Source organism: Mya arenaria, chromosome 4, assembly GCF_026914265.1.
Source record: "Mya arenaria isolate MELC-2E11 chromosome 4, ASM2691426v1".
Taxonomy (NCBI): domain Eukaryota; kingdom Metazoa; phylum Mollusca; class Bivalvia; order Myida; family Myidae; genus Mya; species Mya arenaria.
The window spans coordinates 37,091,535-37,111,575 of NC_069125.1; the positions used below are offsets into that span (position 1 = coordinate 37,091,535).

At 36.3% G+C, this 20,041-nt stretch overlaps 1 protein-coding gene across 6 annotated transcripts in view; it reads right to left on the bottom strand.

Annotated features, from left to right (window-relative positions):
- LOC128231230 (neurofibromin-like) overlaps nt 1-20,041 on the bottom strand; it is a 108,123-nt gene that overhangs the window by 23,466 nt on the left and 64,616 nt on the right. For 5 of the 6 annotated variants that reach the window (XR_008260320.1, XM_052943765.1, XM_052943766.1 and 2 more), the window contains 14 exons: nt 14,104-14,268; nt 13,362-13,463; nt 12,642-12,960; nt 10,601-10,784; nt 9,873-9,960; nt 8,957-9,163; nt 8,683-8,800; nt 7,413-7,553; nt 6,650-6,870; nt 6,192-6,253; nt 5,313-5,445; nt 4,007-4,087; nt 3,499-3,639; nt 2,510-2,636 (listed from right to left, as the gene is read on the bottom strand). Coding sequence is in view for 5 of the 6 variants with exons in the window: in XM_052943765.1 (XP_052799725.1) it covers nt 2,510-2,636; nt 3,499-3,639; nt 4,007-4,087; nt 5,313-5,445; nt 6,192-6,253; nt 6,650-6,870; nt 7,413-7,553; nt 8,683-8,800; nt 8,957-9,163; nt 9,873-9,960; nt 10,601-10,784; nt 12,642-12,960; nt 13,362-13,463; nt 14,104-14,268 (2,089 nt within the window). In the remaining variant the exon portion in view is untranslated. The remainder of the gene's footprint in view (nt 1-2,509; nt 2,637-3,498; nt 3,640-4,006; nt 4,088-5,312; nt 5,446-6,191; nt 6,254-6,649; nt 6,871-7,412; nt 7,554-8,682; nt 8,801-8,956; nt 9,164-9,872; nt 9,961-10,600; nt 10,785-12,641; nt 12,961-13,361; nt 13,464-14,103; nt 14,269-20,041) is intronic. The other variant, XM_052943764.1, reaches the window with a different exon arrangement.

Consider the following 20,041-nt stretch of genomic DNA (forward strand, 5'->3'; position numbering starts at 1 on the left):
CAAAATCTCATAACAAATAATGATGCTGAAAAGCTGCAAGTCCTTCCCTGTTTTACTAGTCAGGGATGATAAAAGAGCCGAGTTGCCAATCCTGAAAATGTCTGCGTGGGGTTCAGGGGGCCGCTCAAGGCCCCCGATGGGTCCAGGGCAAAGCCCTGGTGGGGGGATAAGGGGGGCGAAGCCCCCCCCCCCCCCCCCCCCCCCCCCGAAGCTTTCCGTATTTCAGGGATTCCAATACCTTTTTTTGCCTTAGAATAGTGTTCAAGGTTACACCTATCGGTTTGGTAGATATAATTATGTTCAACACGAGACAAAGTTAAATTTACTTTTTTTACCTGAAGTCACAGGCATTAGACATGTACCTGACATTTTGGTTCAGTTGTCCACTTCCCATAAAACTCAACTGGCTATGATCAAATGCATGCATGCATGTGTATGAACAGTCTACACTGTGGGATGTTTGATTTATAATAATGAACAACATATCAATTATCATGCTTGCAAATGCTTATTGTAAAAGTGTTATTTATTCAATTTTTATGTATCATAAGAGTATTTAATCCATTTCCTGCACATTTTCCGTATAATGTTATTAATTATTATATATATTATTCCAAGTAATATCCAAACGGGACGTAAATGCTTTGGCAGCGTAGCCGTTGTGGACATGGTGGACTTTGACGTATTCTGGTCCCCAAGCCAGATTTTTTCCACTAGTGGTGTTACAGGCCCAGTAGTACACAAACTAGATTGTCCCACGGCAGTTCAAGTCTCTCAAACAGGCTTTCAAATTCTATGAAAATTGATTCAGAATCAGCCCTTGTGAATTTTAAGGAGACCAAATGTCTCAACACTAATTCTTTCTCTATAGCAGAAAAATAGCAGCAACAGTTTTCTCATTGTTTGTGTTTGTTGACTTGTCTAAGTTGAAACAAAACCGAGTTTCACGTAACTCCTCCACATGTTCATCATTGAAATGGCTAGCCACTCCGTAAGTCATCTTGTATGATGCTGTACACCTTTGAAGTTTTAATTCGCTGAGAGCTTTTGTATCTTTGGCAAGTGTCTTAACTTCTCTTAAGTAAGACTCACTACTGCGGTGCCAGGGAGCATGTTCAGCCATAAATCCAAGTATCGTGGCCTCTGCATTGAATTGTCAGTCATTGACAGGAACAACTGGATGCACTGGCTAAGGTGTCTGTTCATCCCTGACTTTTGGAACCATCAACATACCTGGAAATACAAATTACAACTATAGAATTTAAATCTCAATCAAACTGGGTCCTTAAGAAGTTTTGTTGAACTGTCTCAAATAGAAAATAAAATGACTGCTCCTACGTAATATATATTACTACTACAAAATATTTATTCATTTTTTTTTTTTTTTTGAACCAACCCAATTTTCATTTGAACCTCCCATTATAGTCAACAGCCACTTCTTATTGAGAACAATGCTTCAAACATTATGAGAACAATAAAGAAACGGTTTACAGCGTAAACTTCAATCGGCCAAATAAAATTTGTAAAATAATAATTGATTATTATTACACAATCTGAATCGGGATGTCCGAAATAATGCTACATGCGCAAAAATCATTCTCAGTTTGATCATATTCTATTAACTTAAAAGGAAACGTTTCGGGAATTTCTCTTAAAAATAAATGCCAAATATACCCTTAAAATCGACGAATCAATGTTTTTAGAAGTTGGTGGTGGTCGTTTTTTTCCAATTTTCGTTTATTCGTCTTCTTCCTCGTCTGTCATATCCGGATACTGTCTTCTAGTCCCATCGGTAATTTCCGTAAACACCGGATGCTATCTTAACCAATCATATAGCTCGATTGCCAGGACGTAAATAGGTTCGTTAATTTCCGGCTGTACACTTCCGGAAAACTCACCTTTCGTACCCATATTGTTCGAACTGAGCTCAAATCGCTCCCTGTACCCCCCCCCCCCAAAAAAAACACACACACAAAAAAAACTCAACGGATTTACATTAATCTCAAAATCGATCCGTGAGGCCTTAAATCCGGAATTCCGGATTAATCCGGAATTTTATCATCCCTGACTAGTACTACATGTATAAATTAAATAGAGGATAATTGATTCAGTGTATGATCACAATGTATTTCTCAGCGTCGGCACCACAAGTTGCCTCTGAGGAGTGGTTTTGCCATTGATATATTTTCTTTTGCTGTTCACAAAACAATTGTCCTTTTAATTTCATGCGTATTATTATTTAATAAATATAACAATTGATATTTAATTGGAAAATCAAACCAAATTTCAGCAAAATGAAATCATTCAAAAAGTGACTGTCACTGATTTTTTCCTAGCAATATGTGCATTTACATTCATTTCTCAAAGAGAAACAGGCTTAAATAAGAAAAACAGCGAAAAAATATTTTGACAAACAGAAATTTTGAAAAACAGACTGTTCCAAATGGTGAGTTTATCAGGATATCATCCATCATTTCTTTTCATTTAACCAATAAAAACTCAAACCAACCTTTGAGAAGGTGTCCAACCAATGCGAAGTTGAAGTTCGCCTTAAAACTCAGTCCCATAGCATGGTCGAGTTGTTTGAAATGCCATTGCAGTGGGTCGCGCGTCTCCATCATGATCTTCTCAAGGGACTGAATAATATACAATCAAGCCTTCATTCTTAAACAATGTTAAACATGTTAAACATTGCAGTGGGTCGCGCGTCTCCATCATAATCTTCTCAAGGGACTGAATAATATACAATCAAGTCTTCATTCTTAAACAATGTTAAACATGTTATACATTGCAGTGGGTCCCTCGTCTCCATCATGATCTTTTCAAGGGACTGAATAATATACAATCAAGCCTTAATTCATAAACAATGTGAAACATGTTATATAGAAAGATGATAAAAGACCGATAGTGTCAATTCTCAGAATGAGCGATTTAGGCCCAAACTAGGGGCATAAAAAATCACAACATTGCTTTAATTGTTTTTCAAAGCCTTGTATATCTATTTCAAGGTACATTTTAATTTTTTTAACTGCAAATGACCTGCCAAAAATCAGGCTTAACAAATATACTGAAATCTAAAATTGAAAGCTCTCAATCAGGATATATCATCACTGTATACATAAGACGACCCCACTTACTTGTATATTTTATTTTCAGGAAACTACAATTAAACGCATATGCACATAGATTCTGAGAAGTGACAAAAACAGAACAATTTCAACTTGACAATTATTAATGAAGTTGACATAACTAATAAAAAAACACACTCAAGGGCAGTAACTCTAAGACAAGATAGCTATTAGTCACACCAGGCACTACTATCCATCGTGATAGTAACATGTACCAATTATCGCAGTGATATCTTGAAATCTGTTAGAGAAGTTACACACTCATTTTCCAAAAGACTGGACACCTGATTGACCAATGGACATTATGGTAGCGTGTCTCAAATAAAAAAACACCTTCAAACCTTGTTTACTGTGGTATTAATATTTTTACCTCATTGTAGAGAATGCCTATGTTGTCGAGCGTGTGAAGGTTTTGTTCAAGGAGAGAGAGTCCAGCAGCATAGAGGGAAACTTCGTCTAGCTGCAACACCGAGATGGCCACCCAGAACAGGAACTTGTGGATGGGAGAGTCCTGTTATAGGGAATATCCTACATTAAACATCAAGTCAAGATTTATCAAAACTGACAAAATTTTGAGGCATGCAGTGACCTTGACATTAAAATTAGGGATCCGCGTCTTGGGCATGACATGTCATCATCTCATGGTAGTCAATTTTGCCAAATTATTTCAAAATCCTGCCATGAATGTCAAAGTTATTGACAGGATGTAAAAACAGGATAGACAGACAGACATGATGACATGCAAGGGTCAATTATAACACACTGTGGTAATTGTATAATGTAACCTTTTCCCATACTGTGCTTAAGGAACCTGATGTTTTAATTCATCAATATTGACCAATCAAATTTGTTCTTTTATTCACTTAAGGGAGACTTACCGCTCGCAGCATGGGTTGTAGCCTGGTGAGGCACATCACAATGGATTCTATCAACACCAAATCCTGGAATGACTCGAGCGCCTGAAACATATGTACACACCTTTTTGTAATACACAGTGATAGCATCTGTGAATACATGGGAAAAGCTTGTGTGAGCTTAAAGCTGATGAATTAAACTACCGAATTTTACGATAGATAAAATGCTAAATAATATGCAGGGAAAAATTAGATAAAAAATTTAAATTTCAAGATCTTTGCTTATGTCAGCCAGTACCATCTACAGTAAAATTCAGTAAATATATTAATATTCTGATGTCTCGGACATCTAGAAATCAAATGCCTTAATGTCAAAACCTAATACACATATGAAAATAATATTTAACATAAATAGATCTCAACAGACATCTAAAATGACTACAGTTATTACAATCAAGTTTTATAAATGCCCTACTCCAGAATACTAGTTTTCAATCATAATCTATCTACAATTCCAATCCAACTGTTCTAAATGCTATAACATTAAAGGCCCACAATAAAGATTGATGCAAAAAAAACCAAGAGAATCTCCAGACCCGTTAAACCTACCAGACCAACCATGTCTACTATTGCCCTCTATCAACATACTAAGTTTCATGAACCTAGCTTTGATACTTTTTGAGTTATCACAGGACCAAATTGGCTATATTTTTAATAAGTCAGGGGCCATAACTCTGCATTACTTTGTCTGACAAAAAACCCAAACTAATGTGCATAACCTCAATGCTGCCATCTTTCCACATCCTAAGTTTCATTAACCTAGCTTTGATACTTTTTCAGTTATCCCAGGACCGAGATTTTGTGGACGGAAGGACAGCCAGATGGAGGGTTAACCTTAAGTCCCCTACGGTTGAATCGGTAGGGGACTAATAAAAAATAATAATTTTAATTCATTATCGTGTTTAACTCATAAAATTTGAATGATCGAAACAAAAAAAGCATATGATTTAGGAAAGATAAAAGCATATTAGCCATATTTTGGCGCTTCAAAAACTGTGGAATTTGTGGCTAAGTAAATATTACAGTTATTAAATAAAAAATGTTTACAAAGGCATACATTTTTTTATTTGTACTCAAATCATATGCTGTTTGTTGTTGTTGTTGTTTTATCAATAAAATCAAATGAGTAAAATATGATAATGCATTAAAATTTAAATAAAAAAATAATTTCATCAACCTAAATTGTGCGCCTTTAATAACAAATACATGGAGCACGTCCAAATAACAAAATGTGTACAATATCGAATAAGTAGAAAAATTGGGTTATAACTTTTAGCGAAAATTCGACCTTCATGAGTATTTTCAACATCTGTTTTATCTCAGAGTCAGTAACCGACTTGCTGATACAGCCGAAAACAATAATTGCCCTCGGCTGTAGTGCCGGGTTATACTGGAATGCAAATCTGAAACGAATAAGGCAGAAAACATTAGATTTAGTCAAGACTATTGCAATGGTCACAGTAAGCACACGCCCAAAAGCCCTACACAGGTTTAATGCTTTATGGGCTTGTTCAAATTATTGATTTTATAAATTATAGCAGGGCTTGCTAAAAAAATTCATGCCAAGTGTAAGAATTTAGTCTTGTGCACTTATAGAGCTAGAAGGGTTTTCAGTTAGCCAAAACCTTAACTAATAGAGTATCCAAGCCAACGAGCACTGAGCTGGGGAAATGGTTAATGGGCTTGCTCAAATTACTGACTTTAGCTAGCTGGGCTTTTTGAAAATTGCTTATGCTGAGCACTAGTGTTCATTTAAAAGTCTATTTTCAACGACTGCAATCACAAGTGAGTACTAAATAATGGTCTGCTTTTCTCAGTCTCTTATCTCAGTTAATCTAACCAAAATGTATTTTTAATCAGCAAGCATGTTGGTACTGAGATTGACTGTCATTGTGAACAAGGGTACCATATTTCATATCAATATCTTGCATGTTTGTTTTGGCCAACATTTAGATCATTGTACAACCCCAAAACAAAGGCTTTAACAATACTTGGACATTTCTTTTTCCTAAAACATTCTCCAGCCAGTTCGAAAGTATTTGAGGGGCCATATTTAAAACCAACCTAATTTTAACTTACAATTTAATACTAGAAACTTCAATACATCTAACAAAATATTTACTGATACAAAACTAACAAGGGCTCTCACCTCTTAGACAAATCAGTCCACTGTTGCAACCAATCACAGTTCTTGATATCCTTCATGCACGCCTGAAAACAGGACATCCTAGTTGAGTATCAATACAACCATGCATGCTTTAGATGTTACAAAACTTAATTCGTGGTTTTGGGCCCAGCAAAAACCATGACCATTCAATACAACAAAATGCTATGTTAATTTAGCGCTATCAAAATGCATGTAGTTCTTTTGTTCTTTACTGATGTGCTTTGATTATACATAAAAGGAAAATACATTTTTTGTATAATTGCCCTTACAAAATAGGGGTAATCTCATCTTATTATCAACAAAATAATTATGTTTTGTTCATAGAAATAATTATACAAAAAAAATATTTAAAAAAGAAGTATTAACCAAAGATATTTCTGGAAACAGCAATTTTATGAGACACAATTAAATAGTCAGAAAGGCAATTGTTGCGCTCATACTTCCATAATTTCCAGCAGTGCGTCAACAATGGTCTCCAAGGAGCACAACGGCATCTTCTCGTGTTCTGGAGGTGACATGGTGAATGATCGATCACCAGGCCTAAAACTTGTTCGGAAAGCACTGACAGCCGCGGACTTGACCTTGCTGATCCCAAACAGCTGGTAGAACTTGGGGAGGGAGAACTCGGCCAGGCTCATCTTCAGCACTTTCAGTGTGTTCTCTGTGAGTTACGAGATATGTTAACTGTATTTTATTGTTCTTTTGAAAAGACTTTTGAAAGCTGCACTCTAACAGATTGACAGCTTTGACATTTTTTTTAGTTTTGTCTCAGAATCAGCTGATTTTGGTATCAATACCTTCAATACAGTTATATAAGATAATTCAAAAAAGAACCGATCTAAATTGTTTGGAAAACTGTCGAAAAATAAATAAATCTTAAAGTGTTTTTAGCCATAAAACATCATTTTCAAACATTTATATGAAAAACTTCAATCTGATTTTTTGTCAGTAGTCTTGTATCATTAGTTATAAGACATTAATGAAAAATTGACTCATTCCAAGACAAAAAATAAAAGAAACTTGTCAAAACGGTCAATCTGTGAGATTGCAGCTTTAACACTTTAAAATTACACACACTACAGAACAAATGGGTTGGGCTACAGGTAACAACATAAGTTTCAGCCCATTCTGTAAATGTTATGTGAATTATTATCAAATCTTACATATAAGTACATGTAAGTGGGCTAGCAAATATTAACATACCACCAAACTGGAGCTGTGAGCATGTACACAGTGAGTGTATGATGTTGATGACCAGGCCATGGGTTGAAGCTCGCAGGGACAGAGGGCCCGTACACACCAGCAACGTCACTATGTGGAACAGGAACGGCAGGTGACTCGCCACTGAAATGTGACACGTTATTTGTGTGAAATGTGTGAACAACACCAGAAGTGGATGCAAACGCTTCTCCACTTTCCGCATTTGTTAGGCTCAAATTTCTCAAACGATCTTAAGTCCCTTATATCAAGATAAAGCTGAGCTCACTATTTTTGTTTTGCTAAACATTGAGTAATTGTCTTGTTTTGAAGAGTTCTTAGGCTTTTAAAAGGAAATTATCATTCTGTTAATCACAGAAAAAAAATTGTTGTGAAGTTGAAATAAGATATTTTATTATATGAATTATAATAATTGAAATACTTAAGCTAGTGACTGGCTTTAGACTTTTTGAGAAATTGTGGTCTTGGAATTATTTTTTTAGAAAAAGGAACATAACAAAACAATGATTTCAGTCAGAATAATGGGCCTTGCTACAACTCTGTGTATTGTGTCTTAAAACCTGTGTACCCAATTTCATTTGAAACAGCCCACTGACACTGTATCAATGAAATTAGTGGATGTTTTCTATTTTTTCTCAGTCAAGGGCCATTACTCCAAAAATATTTTAGCCAGAGTCATTGGATTTGCAATATGCCATCACTGGTATTGTCTTTTTCACACATTTAAAGAGATATTGCCAACAACAATGCTGACACAAAGGCTTGTTCAAATTACAAATAAACTAAATGATAGTGTAATCATAGGGATTTTGTATGCAGCTGACATTTAATACTTTAAATACAATGTGAACAATTCACATTATGTTGCTATTCAATCCTGATATGACAATAAAGAAAGCTGACCAAGAGAGCTGAGATATGACAAGGTGAGAAAAATATCTGGCCAGGATAGCAGTGTCATCCCCAGAAACTTCCCTGACACACAAAGCTTACGCCCCTGACATTCTTTTTATGGCTAGGAACCCCCATTTCCAACAATCATTCATCCCTTGAACCCCAAAAATAACATTAAATTGAGTATTTACTGTTATTCTGGGACCCTATTCAATTACATAAGACCCAAAATTTGTCAACCACCAGACATACCCCTACCCCCCAGCAAAAAGAAATCCTGCATCCCACATAAGATAATGTTACTAAATTGGCCTGGGTGACGTTCATGTCTTGCTAAACAACATAGAGGAGGTAAACTTACCATCAAGAGAGTTGTTGAATGACAACATGAGGAGGTATCTGGCCAGGATGGCAATGTCGTCCCACATCAGATGCTGTTCCAGGGTTGGCGTGGGTGACGTACACGTCTTATCTATCAACTGGTACATGCAAACAAACATGGTATTAGGCCTTTTTTTCTCAAAAAATTGCTAAAATTATGTCCTCATAAATCTAATCAATCTAAAATATTTATTGCATTGTGTAGAGTCCAAAGGCATCAGTTATAGACATAACAAATGTGTTAAACCACATACCCTACACAGTCTGCCTATCACTTTCCGTGACACCAGCTGCACGTTTGCAGAAGTGAGAGCGACGGCTGTGTCAGCCATGATTTCTGCCTGTATGGAGCCGAGGCCCCCTGTCACACTTCGCTTGATAAAGCTGTCTAGGACCATGTCCAGTAGGTCCGCAACTTGGCCAATGTTACCCCAGATCTTAGCTTGGATTGAGGGGTACATCTGAAGGAAGAGAACAGATGGAGGATGATATATTTGATCTTTAATTATTTATGTAGCAGGATCACCTGGTCATGCTTGATGAGTGTTGAGGACAATATTCGGTCAGGGACATGGCTAATGTTACCTTAGATCTTTGCTTTGAATGATGGGTACATCTGTGGGGAAAAGATGATGGCTGTTACATGTTGTCTTTCATCACTTGTGGAGCCATAAACCCTAGATCAAGATGTCTAGGACCATATCAGTCAAAGTCTGCAACCTAACCTATATTACCTCATGTCTTGGCATGGATTTAGGGGTGCATCTGTTGGTTGAGGAAGGGGCGCATTCACTTAAGGTTACCTTTTTAAGTCATGTAACCAGAAAGCATAGCTGTGAGAAACCTGGATGCTTAAACTTGGCCTAAAGCTTTATGGTCACAGATCAGAATGAAATTCAGGAAAAATCCAGAATGTCCTTTTCCACAAATTATGTTTCATGCATGGCTCTTTTCCAACAAAATGAAAGTAAAAAACAACAAAACAAAGGCCCATAATTGACTTTTCTTATACAAAAGCTTGACTTGGTCCTACCTAATTGAGATGATATGATAATCAATAATCATGTGACTAGTGATACCGCAAGGAAAGTTTTCATGTTGCTCCAATGGAATGTTTGATTTGCATATGACCGACTTTTCTGTTATCGCAAATATGCAACGAGATCATACCTCAACTTCCTCTATTGTCATGGTGATCAGTTTGTCCAGGATGAGGGCCACCTTCTGCCTCTTGTTTTCATCTGTATGCCGACAAAACCTAGAAATACGCATTAACTTTTATTACCAACAATAAATCCAATAAAAAAAAAATTGTTTTGCCTTCCACTACCAACAAAATTACTGAGACCCAAACAAAATCAATAAGATTTTTTTTACTTCCACAGCAAATCTGTCAAAATTTTGAGGAGCAATCGGAATGTTTATTTATTCAATTTAAGTTTATATAATATCTAATTTTCATTGGTTTTAAAGGATAGTTATAGTTATTTAACCAGTAATGCACTCCTGCAATTTCGTTCATGTAAATGAATGTGTCACTGGTTCAAGCAAGATTCATGTTAACATTCAAACAAGGTTTTCAAGATTTGACCAAAGTGCGTCATCTGCATAATGAAGACACTGATATCTCCAACAACAAGGCCATTAATACCTGTAGGGCATTTCATCAAGAATTCTAGGAAGAATTTGCACCTCAAAGATTTTAAACAGCACCAAACTACTGCTGAATATCTCTCCTAGACACAAAATTACGTCTAGATTTTCTTGATAAAACATTCCCTAGGACTTTTTCCCTTGGAACAACTGTCAGGGTCATGGTATAGAAATACAAGGTTGTTGTTTTAGAGTTTCTGCCCCTGACCCTGGCAGTAAAGTGAGCCTCAACTAAGGCTTAATACCTAGTGAGGTTGGGTAGCCATGGAGTAATGTACTCTAGACACAAGTGTTTCAACTCTATGTTGGAGTTTCCAAACCCTTGGATACATTCCTCCAGGAACTCCAAGGTCAGGTGGGGCTCATTAGCGGCCAGCGTCTCGCTGATTGACTTGATGAAGATTGTGTTGTTCGCAGGAATACATAAACCTGCAAATATGGAAGTTTGTATTTCTATGTAAACAAAACGCTGAGAATGTGAAAACTATTTTGCAAGGCAAGTACACTGCATACTGATCATACTTGTATTTATTGTATATTTTATAATGTTACATAAATGTTATAAACTGAAGGCTTTCATTTTTCATGATTTTTGTTGGCAGTACTGTGAATAATATTGTTCAAATAGCAATCATTTCTCAAAATACCTATTACAGATGCACTCTTACTCCCAAATAAGATGTACCACAATTAATATCAGGGCTTCTAAAATTTTGGAACCTCAATCGGTCCGGACACGGCGACAACCCCCCTCCCCCCCCCCCCCAACTAAAAAAAATACCTGTTCATAAGTCTGATTATATAGAAATGTCACACATTTTCGCGACATCTTTTCTGTCAATATTTTTTAGCGATGTGGCAATTCATAAGTTGGCTCTAGAGCCAGCATAGCCGAATCAGATTCTGCGGCGTTTCTAACAAGAACGAATGCGATCGTAATTAACTGTGGTCGGCTGGAAGCGGTCAGACGACAAAAAGTGGAACCGTATTATGATTTATTTGCTTAATGCCTCTAGAGTGGGTCAACATTCAACTAGAATCTTGAATAATAATATATATCTAGATAACGCTTTCTTCCTTACTGCGAATTATAATGACGTAAACGGCGCACTCCGCTTTCAGACTATGTAGTTAATCAAGCGTGTCGCTGTTGATATCCTATATGTGACTAGGTTAATTAATTTGGATTTTTAATGCTTTCGCAAATTAACAATGAAAAATGCATTTATCTTTAAAGCCGTTCTTAACAAGCAATGGTTCTTTATTACAATTTAAATTTAACAGTTCGGTAATGTAATGGTTGACGGCGTCATAGCATATGTGAAAATATGGACCGATTTAAACACTTAATCAGGATCAGGATAGCTTAATCAGGATAGCTGCAAGCACATAATTTACACATAGTTTGTTTAGTTGTGTCTTCTGCGACCTATCAATACATGTGATTGGACCGATTGCAAGCGTCTGCTAATTAACAGATAGGCTATATAGAGTGATCAGCATAGCGGAAAAAGCAGCTGGTTGCATTGGTCTGATGGTAACTAAGACACTTTTATGACCTATTGGAGGTAGTTTTGAATGTGTGAATGACCCATGAATGTTTGTGTATTACAAATACTACAACTTTTACTGACTTAGTCGTTTTGGACCGAAATAAAAAATAAAAAAATTGGTCTGTTTTTTTTACAATTTTTGAAACTGAAATCGGTCTAGCTTAGAAGCCCTGATTAATATAATTGTTATAATTTAACGAAAGGGATGAATAAATATTGAAAACAATGGTTCTTATGAAGGATATTGTGTTTAATTTGAAAGAAAGGTACAGAAAACATGGTATTTCTACCTTATGAGACGGTTAATCACTGTAAATCTTTTAGGACCCACCAGTCATTTAATATTTGTGCGTTTTCAGCTATTAAAAACACAGTTACAATCTTGTTTTCAGTAATTATTTTCCATAAATGCATTATTTAGTTAGTAGTTGAAGGTTTATCACTCAAAAGTAATGCTTGTTATACATGTGTATGCATTGATTTTAAATATTAGTATCACTTTAAACCATTTTTTACCATTTATTTCAATAATGTGTTCAGGTACTTACATACCTATAGCATATACAAACAAAAACATCTTTGGATACAAACTTCATACCAGATTAACTGACAATTTCTTCTATAAATAGAATCAAGTTCTACAATTTGACTCTGGCATTGTACATGTGGATTAGTTGCAACGACGGTATGTTTTATTTATGATTTATTGTGTATACAAACATGTCAACCTCACCCGTAGTTTCCAATAGCTGTCCTTCAATCTTGAGATCAAACGTCTGTGTGAGTGCGCACAACAGGTTATAAGCGGCGGATCGCAGGCTCGGGTCAGAGCTGCCAAGATTCAGGAGGGCGACGTTGAGTAGCGTCCCAGGGACGTCCTTGGGGCGGATCTTGGTGTGGACCGTGACGGTGTCAGGCTGGGAGAGCTCCCAGCGTGTGCGGATGTGGATGATGTCATGGACGATGTTGTCGCAGTCATTATGGATGAAGGAGAGAGGGCCTGTCTCATTTGAGATAGTCAGTGTGAATTGGTTGTCATCGACTAGACAAACCTGTAGTAAGATCCATACATTGTATAAGATTGACTATTTGCCTGTGATTTTAGCTGTAACATCAATTTTAAGTAATACTAGAGCCATCACAGGAATGATAAGGGCCCCAAATGATGGCATATTTGAAAGGGGGTGCAATTGTTTTCAGCATAGAACCAAGACTCTATCTGTCTTTCGTCATGCATCATGAAAACAATGCTACTTTGGGCATTCATCTAGAATGACATTTAACTTTGCGTGTTTACCTATGTAATTGCGGGGCACTAATTAGAATGGCTACTAATGATGTTTCTATCTTTAACATACAAGATTTTAAAGATTTCAAACCTTTTAAATGTACACGAAGTAGAAATAAAACAAAATTAAACAGAAGGTCAGTTGTATCAACAGAACAAGCATACCTCTTCAATCTCGGAGGCGTAGTAGACGTCATTGAGGAGCACCTGGTGACCTAACACCTTGCTCTTCTCTGCTGACGTTATCTGGATGGCGTTTGGGCCTACCTGTAAACACATTTATGTAATGAGGTCAATAATATTTTCGTCTTTTCAAATACCAACCAGATGTTTGCTTCAACATGGTCACAAACATTTCTTGCATAAGTTGGTCACTTGCATGTAAGTAAAACACCTTATAATTCTAGCCAAAACCTGATATACCTGCCATAACCCAGCTACATTCACTGTTCACAGATCTACTTAACAAGATTTTCTTTCAAAAACGAGAAAAGCTAAAATCGAATGTGTCGCATGTCATGAGCACCAATGAACTGACCCCAAAGTAAATAGGGGTTATCCATGACCAAAGTGCATACCAACTTTGAAGACTCTAAAATTCGTTCAATCAGAAACAAAAGTGTGATGATGACATGGATTACAACGCCACCACCAGACGATACAGTCAGTATGTGTTTGCCATGCTTTTCAGGACACACAAAATGAAACAAGTAGCCTCCTTGATTTTTTTAACAAGCTTTGCAAACTCATGACAAACAACTCAATATGTACTGAAGTGCAATTCAATGCAGGCCACTGAAAACGAAGTTATCCAAACCAAGGACATATATTCCAGGGAAGACCTTACTATGGAACATTTTAACCATTTGACTGGATATCGCTATGGCTAAATGGGTCAGTATCTCACCTTAATGGTGACTTTGGTATCTTTATGAGAGAGTTTGAGAGCGTTGTTGGAGATCTTGAGGTCCTCTTCCAGGGCCACGGTAGAGCCAGGGAGTTTCTGATGGTCCACTTCAATGTAGTCGTTAAGCCGTGCAGGATGGTCAATAAACACCAGTTTACGGTTTCCCTGAAATAGTTTGGTTAAGAAAAATTAAGTCAAACTAGCATCATCAAATCTTAAAAGTTTAAACTTATTTATTTTACAATGATTGTAAAACAAGTTATTACAACATTATATTAATCACTCTCGTTGGCACGAATTTGTGGTGAGAGTGTGGTCTTGTGTTGTGAGGGAAACCAGGGTACCCAGAAACAAGAGGCACATCAGTGCCTGTGCTCCACTGGCCAAAAGGTTCAAGCAAAGACCACCTAACGAACATTTTCGTCAAGTTTCATAGAAATACAATCAGGGCTATTCCAGTTAAACATATGTCCCACCCCAGGACGGCAAAATAAAGAAATTCTGTAGGGGGTAGGTCTTTTTCTTAATTTGCTACTGTAGGGGGTGGTGATAAGTCCAATTTCGCTTCTATAGGGGGGCGTCATTTTCTTTTTTGCTTCTGACCGTATCTGCTCATTTATATTCACTGCCCGATGGTGAAATACCGGTTTTTTTTTATCCATATAACATATTTTACCGAACGTCGTGTACAGAATTGGTTTGGATACAAATTTTCGCGATATTACGAGTCGGTTCCGCGGTACCGGAAATCAGAAGAAGTTGCGTCCCTTGACAACAAGATGGCGGAGGCGCCAGAATTTGTAAAGTCGTGGTCGAAGACCAACCTACAAAATTGGCTAGAAACCAATAGTTGCGCCGCATGTGTGGATACGTTTCGTGGTAAGTATACCAACTTGCAGTGTTCGACACTAACGGGGTCCCGGGATCCCGAGGACACCAGTTTTTCAGGAGGGACACCTGAACTTCGAAGTCCGGTATTCCGTCGGGACACTTAAATTTCTGACTGATAAACGCTAAATATCAATAAATAAGTAGCATTTAATTAATTTATTACCTAAATTCGGGCTCCCTAAATTTCTTGACAGCACATGTCAAAACAATATTATTAATTATCATTATCGGACTCATCAAAGCGAAAGTATAGCTGACTATTTGACTATAGTTACGTCATGAATCTATAAATAAACAGGTCATTTCACAGGCGCATGCAGGTTAACGCTTCCGTTTTGTTGTTTACATTTTAAACAAGGTCAGAGCTGATAGAGATTTATTATCGGTAAAATACTTATGTGGAATTGTTTTGCTTATGTGTCAGAACCGCCCAAAAAGATGCCAACTCTGATGATACCTTTTATATAATATGATGCGACCTTTGAGTATTTACAGTAACATTTACGACACAAAAGAACTGCATCCTACATTCAGCATTCTTTGTTAATTGGCATTCAACTTATCAATATTCTTTGTTAATTTTAAAGACATATATTTTATGCCTTGATAAAAAATAATAGAAATAAAATTTGCAGGGTTTTATTCATTAATTCCATAAATTTATAAAATGTTATGATTTTTTGGCGCGAAAATTAACATGTATACACAATTTTTGGTCGTCTGCTCTTCCAGTATGCACTACGACTGTTGGGCAGTCTGATTGATTTATCAACAGCTCTACTAAATATTGATTGGAGTTTTCACAAGCCAGATGTAATATTCCTACAGTTTCTTAATGAAAAGCACCGACATTTGACAAGACCCTGAACCATGATGTATTTTATGCGTATTTTCCAAAAATCTAAAAATAGTAACAACATCAAGTTTTTGTTTACATTGTATCCATCTCTGTTTTTGACTGAAAACAAAAGGGACTTAGACATTCTCCCGCTTTTGAACCCAATCTACCAACTAAGAGACCAAAATATACCTCACTGCCATTCAGTGCTACTAAGGCCACTCCTTTTTTATTTTTTGGTTTACAAGAATTTTTGGGAAAAATGTCCACCGGGCGGTCGAAAAAAAAAAAAAAAAAAGGAAAAAAGTCACAAAACATACTCTTAAAGGGTAAAAATCAGAGAACAACATAAAAACATTGAAAATTTATATCATTTACATGACATTTTAAATTTTTAAACTGCTATTAATGCATGTTTTAATACACTCAAAGTTTCAAAGTTCTAATTAAACACACAGTTTAAATCTTACATACTGTGCATATAAAACATCAATGAAATTGACTATAAAACATGTTTACATGTATAAACTACACTTTTTATCATAGATACATTGAATATCACTCAGCAAGACATTTGTTAAGCTTCAAGGGTATGCTAAAGCAAAAGTGAATGCAGAACACTAAACTGAACAATATTAAATTGAAAAAAAGAGAAGGCAATTTTACGCATTAAAATACATAAAATTGCATTGTATTTAAACAATACATAATATTTTCTAAACATTGTTTCAGTTATTTCAATATTGGAAAATGCCAATAAAGTGAAATAATTACCAATTTTGTAAATTAGGAAGTAAGTAACATTTTATGAAGACATTTGAGCTTTAACATTGTGAAAGCAATTCCTGAAAAACTAAAAACCAAACTAGACCTTGATTTGAGTTTTAATAAACTTTACCATGGTGGGTCCTAGTTGTGTGTAACCCGATCCATGCTAAGTTCGGATATTTTTGGACCGGGATATTTACCATGGGATGTTCACCAAATCCATTTCAAATTCAAATCTTGCAGCAAATTACCACATCAGTACATAAAAATCACATAACAAAATAATAAATCTAGCATGTGACTTAACTTTATGTACCAATGATAGTAACAGAGAAATCCATAATTATGTATCGGATATTTTCATCTTCTCCCAACTCCGCCATTTTGTGTATACACGAGTTCACAGGGCATCTATACTTCATGCTTGTTTATTTTTCATTTTAAAGAGTATTCCTTAGTTACAACAACAAATCTCATTTATAGTGAAATATCAAGTTCATTACAAATTGAAATGGACTTATTCAAAATAGTTTTCCGTGTTGTTTTATCTAAATGTTTTGCACACAACTCCTGGCATTAGTATTAAAATGTCATTGAGACATGTGTTCAACTCTTTCATTGTTTTTACTCTACTATTAACCCAAACATGAATAAACGTGTAATCTAGAATAAACACAAGCTTTACATTGACTCAATATTTAACAACAAGTATTTCCAAACCATTTTGTGATTTCAAATCCATAAACACCATCGACCGAACTTGTGATTCTCACACATAATTTACAGATATTTGTGTCTACTAATTCGATGGCAGCCGCTGACAATTTTATTTTTTATCTATAAACAATAATATTTTCATGACCTAAATTGGCGGGGAATAACAACAATCACGTGACAGTTATTGTTTGTATCGGCTGTTAAATTTGCCAATGTTTATTGCTATTGTTATTTTAACAACTCCTGCATATTTTAACTAATTATTTCATACAAAGAATGACTGCTATCGTCAATTCCGCCATTGCCAGCGACGCTGCCATAACAGTTGACTGGCTCACATGCTATCACTATAAATTGGCAAATGCGGCCACGGAACAACAAACCAGTCGAGATCTACTGCATTCGTACTCTTATCTGTGCGTTTTTCTTTCGTTTCGCACCAAAATCAATACGGTCGGGAAAATCATTTTAGAAAAAATAGTGAAATTCATTTTTATTTTTTTTGTACTTTTCGGAAAATTAGACCCGCCGGTTTTGTAAACCAATTTATATAAAAGTAGTGGCCTAACCTGTCATTACATGCTGCTGAAAACATGTATAATAATTATGGTGGTTTATACTTGCATTACAAATTGAAAAGTAAAAGGATGTTGAATTTAATATTAAAACAGGCTCAACAATGAAAAAATGTAAAAAGTGGAAGGGACTCCTAATTTCAGGAAGGGACACCTGATTTCAAATGTTGTTGTCCCTTCGGGATCCCTTGGAAAAATGGTTAGTGTCGACCCCTGAAATTGACAACAGTTGTATAGAATTTTATTAGAAATCATAATTTGTACGTATTGCGTAAATGTTATAAATCCGAATGTTTCGTCCCCTTAACATTTCGACCACAAGGTATTTTTAGGTTGTATATAATTACATGGGTGAAAGTTTCAGCCTCATGTGGCTTAATATGCACTTATAGCAACATATGAAGAAACAAGAGAACCGTGGTGTGTAGGTTATAGTCCATATAATGGAAAATAACCAAATTTATTAATGGAAAATAACAAAATTTATTACAAGCAAAGCCCAGTAATAAGTTTTGTTATTTTCCATTACATGAGCTGTAACCGACTTATAGTTCACCCTAGTTTCTAAGCCAATCATCGAACAAGGCCGTATACAGCGTGCCCATTGGCTGCTTTAAGTTCATTTGGCGCGCGCCATGTCTGTTGACCTAGTTATAATAATTAACTTATTGGGTGCAGATGTGATCTTATATGAAACCTATTCGAGCAAAGATTTGAAAATCTCTGGTTGATGATTGGCTTAGAAACTAGGGTGAGCTATAAGGTCCTATATAGCTCACCTGATCAAAGAGTTACAAAAGAGTAATTGCAAATAATCTTTGCATATAGACGTATAAAAAAATAAACTTCTCAAGGGGGTCCGAATTTGCTCAGAAAATATTCTAAAGGGGGTTCTTTTCTCATCAAATAAACTTCTGAAGGGGGATGGTCCATTTTGAAAGTGCCTTCCTGGGGTGGGACATATGTTTTACTGGAATAGCCCTCATCAATTTTTGAGGAGAAGTTATTTAAAAAAATTTTTTACTTTAATAGCTCTGGCTGCCATGTTGTGCAGTGGACCGAAATTATTTGGGCAATTTGAGTAAAGGAGCACCAAACAAACATTTCTGTCAAGTTTTATCGAAAAAAGGTCATCGGTTTCGACGACAAGTCATATAAAGTTTTTTTTATTTTTTAGCTCTGGCAGCCATGGTGTGCAGTGGACTGGAACCATTTAACAAATTTTGGTTAATGACCACCCAAGGAACATTTCTGTCAAGTTTCATCAAAATCTGATCATCGGTTTCTGAGGAGAAGTGGTGTAAAGGTTTTTCCTATTTTCAGCTCTGGCTGCCATGTTGTGCAGCAGACCAGAACTGTTTGGGCTATTTTGGTTAAGGACTACCCAAGTAACATTTCTGTCAAGTTTCATTGCAATACGATCATCGGTTTCTGAGGAGAAGTCGTTTAAAGGTTTTTCTATTTTTACCTCTGGGGGCCATCTTGTGCAGTGGACCGAAACCATTGAAGCAAATTTGATAAAGGACCATCCAAGGAACATTTCTGTTAAGTTTCATCAAAATCTGATCATCGGTTTCTGAGAAGATGTTCTTTAAAAAAGGTTTTTCTATTTTTTTGCCCTGGCAGCCATTTTGTGCAGCGGACCGGAACCATTTGAGCAATTTTGGTTAAGGACCACCCAAGGAACAATTCTGTCAAGTTTCATCAAAATCTGCCTATCCGTTTCAGAGGAGATGTCGTTTAAAGATTTTGCTATTTTTAGCTGTGGCGGCCATATTGTGCAATGGACCAGAACCATTTGAGCAATTTTAATAAAGGACCACCCAAGGAACATTACTGTCAAGTTTCATCAAAATCTGCTGAACCGTTTCAGAGGAGATGTCGTTTGAAGATTTTGCTATTTTTAGCTCTGGCGGCCATATTGTGCAATGGACCGGAACCATTTGAGCAATTTTGGTAAAGGACCACCAAAGGAACATTCCTGTGAAGTTTTGTCAAAATCCGCTTATCAGTTTCAGAGGAGATGTCGTTTAAAGTAAAAGTTTACGCACGCACGCACGCACGCACTCACGACGGACAATCTGTGACGACATAAGCTCCATGGCCTTCGGCCAGTGGAGTTAAAAAAACACTTGTCCGACTTGGTGAC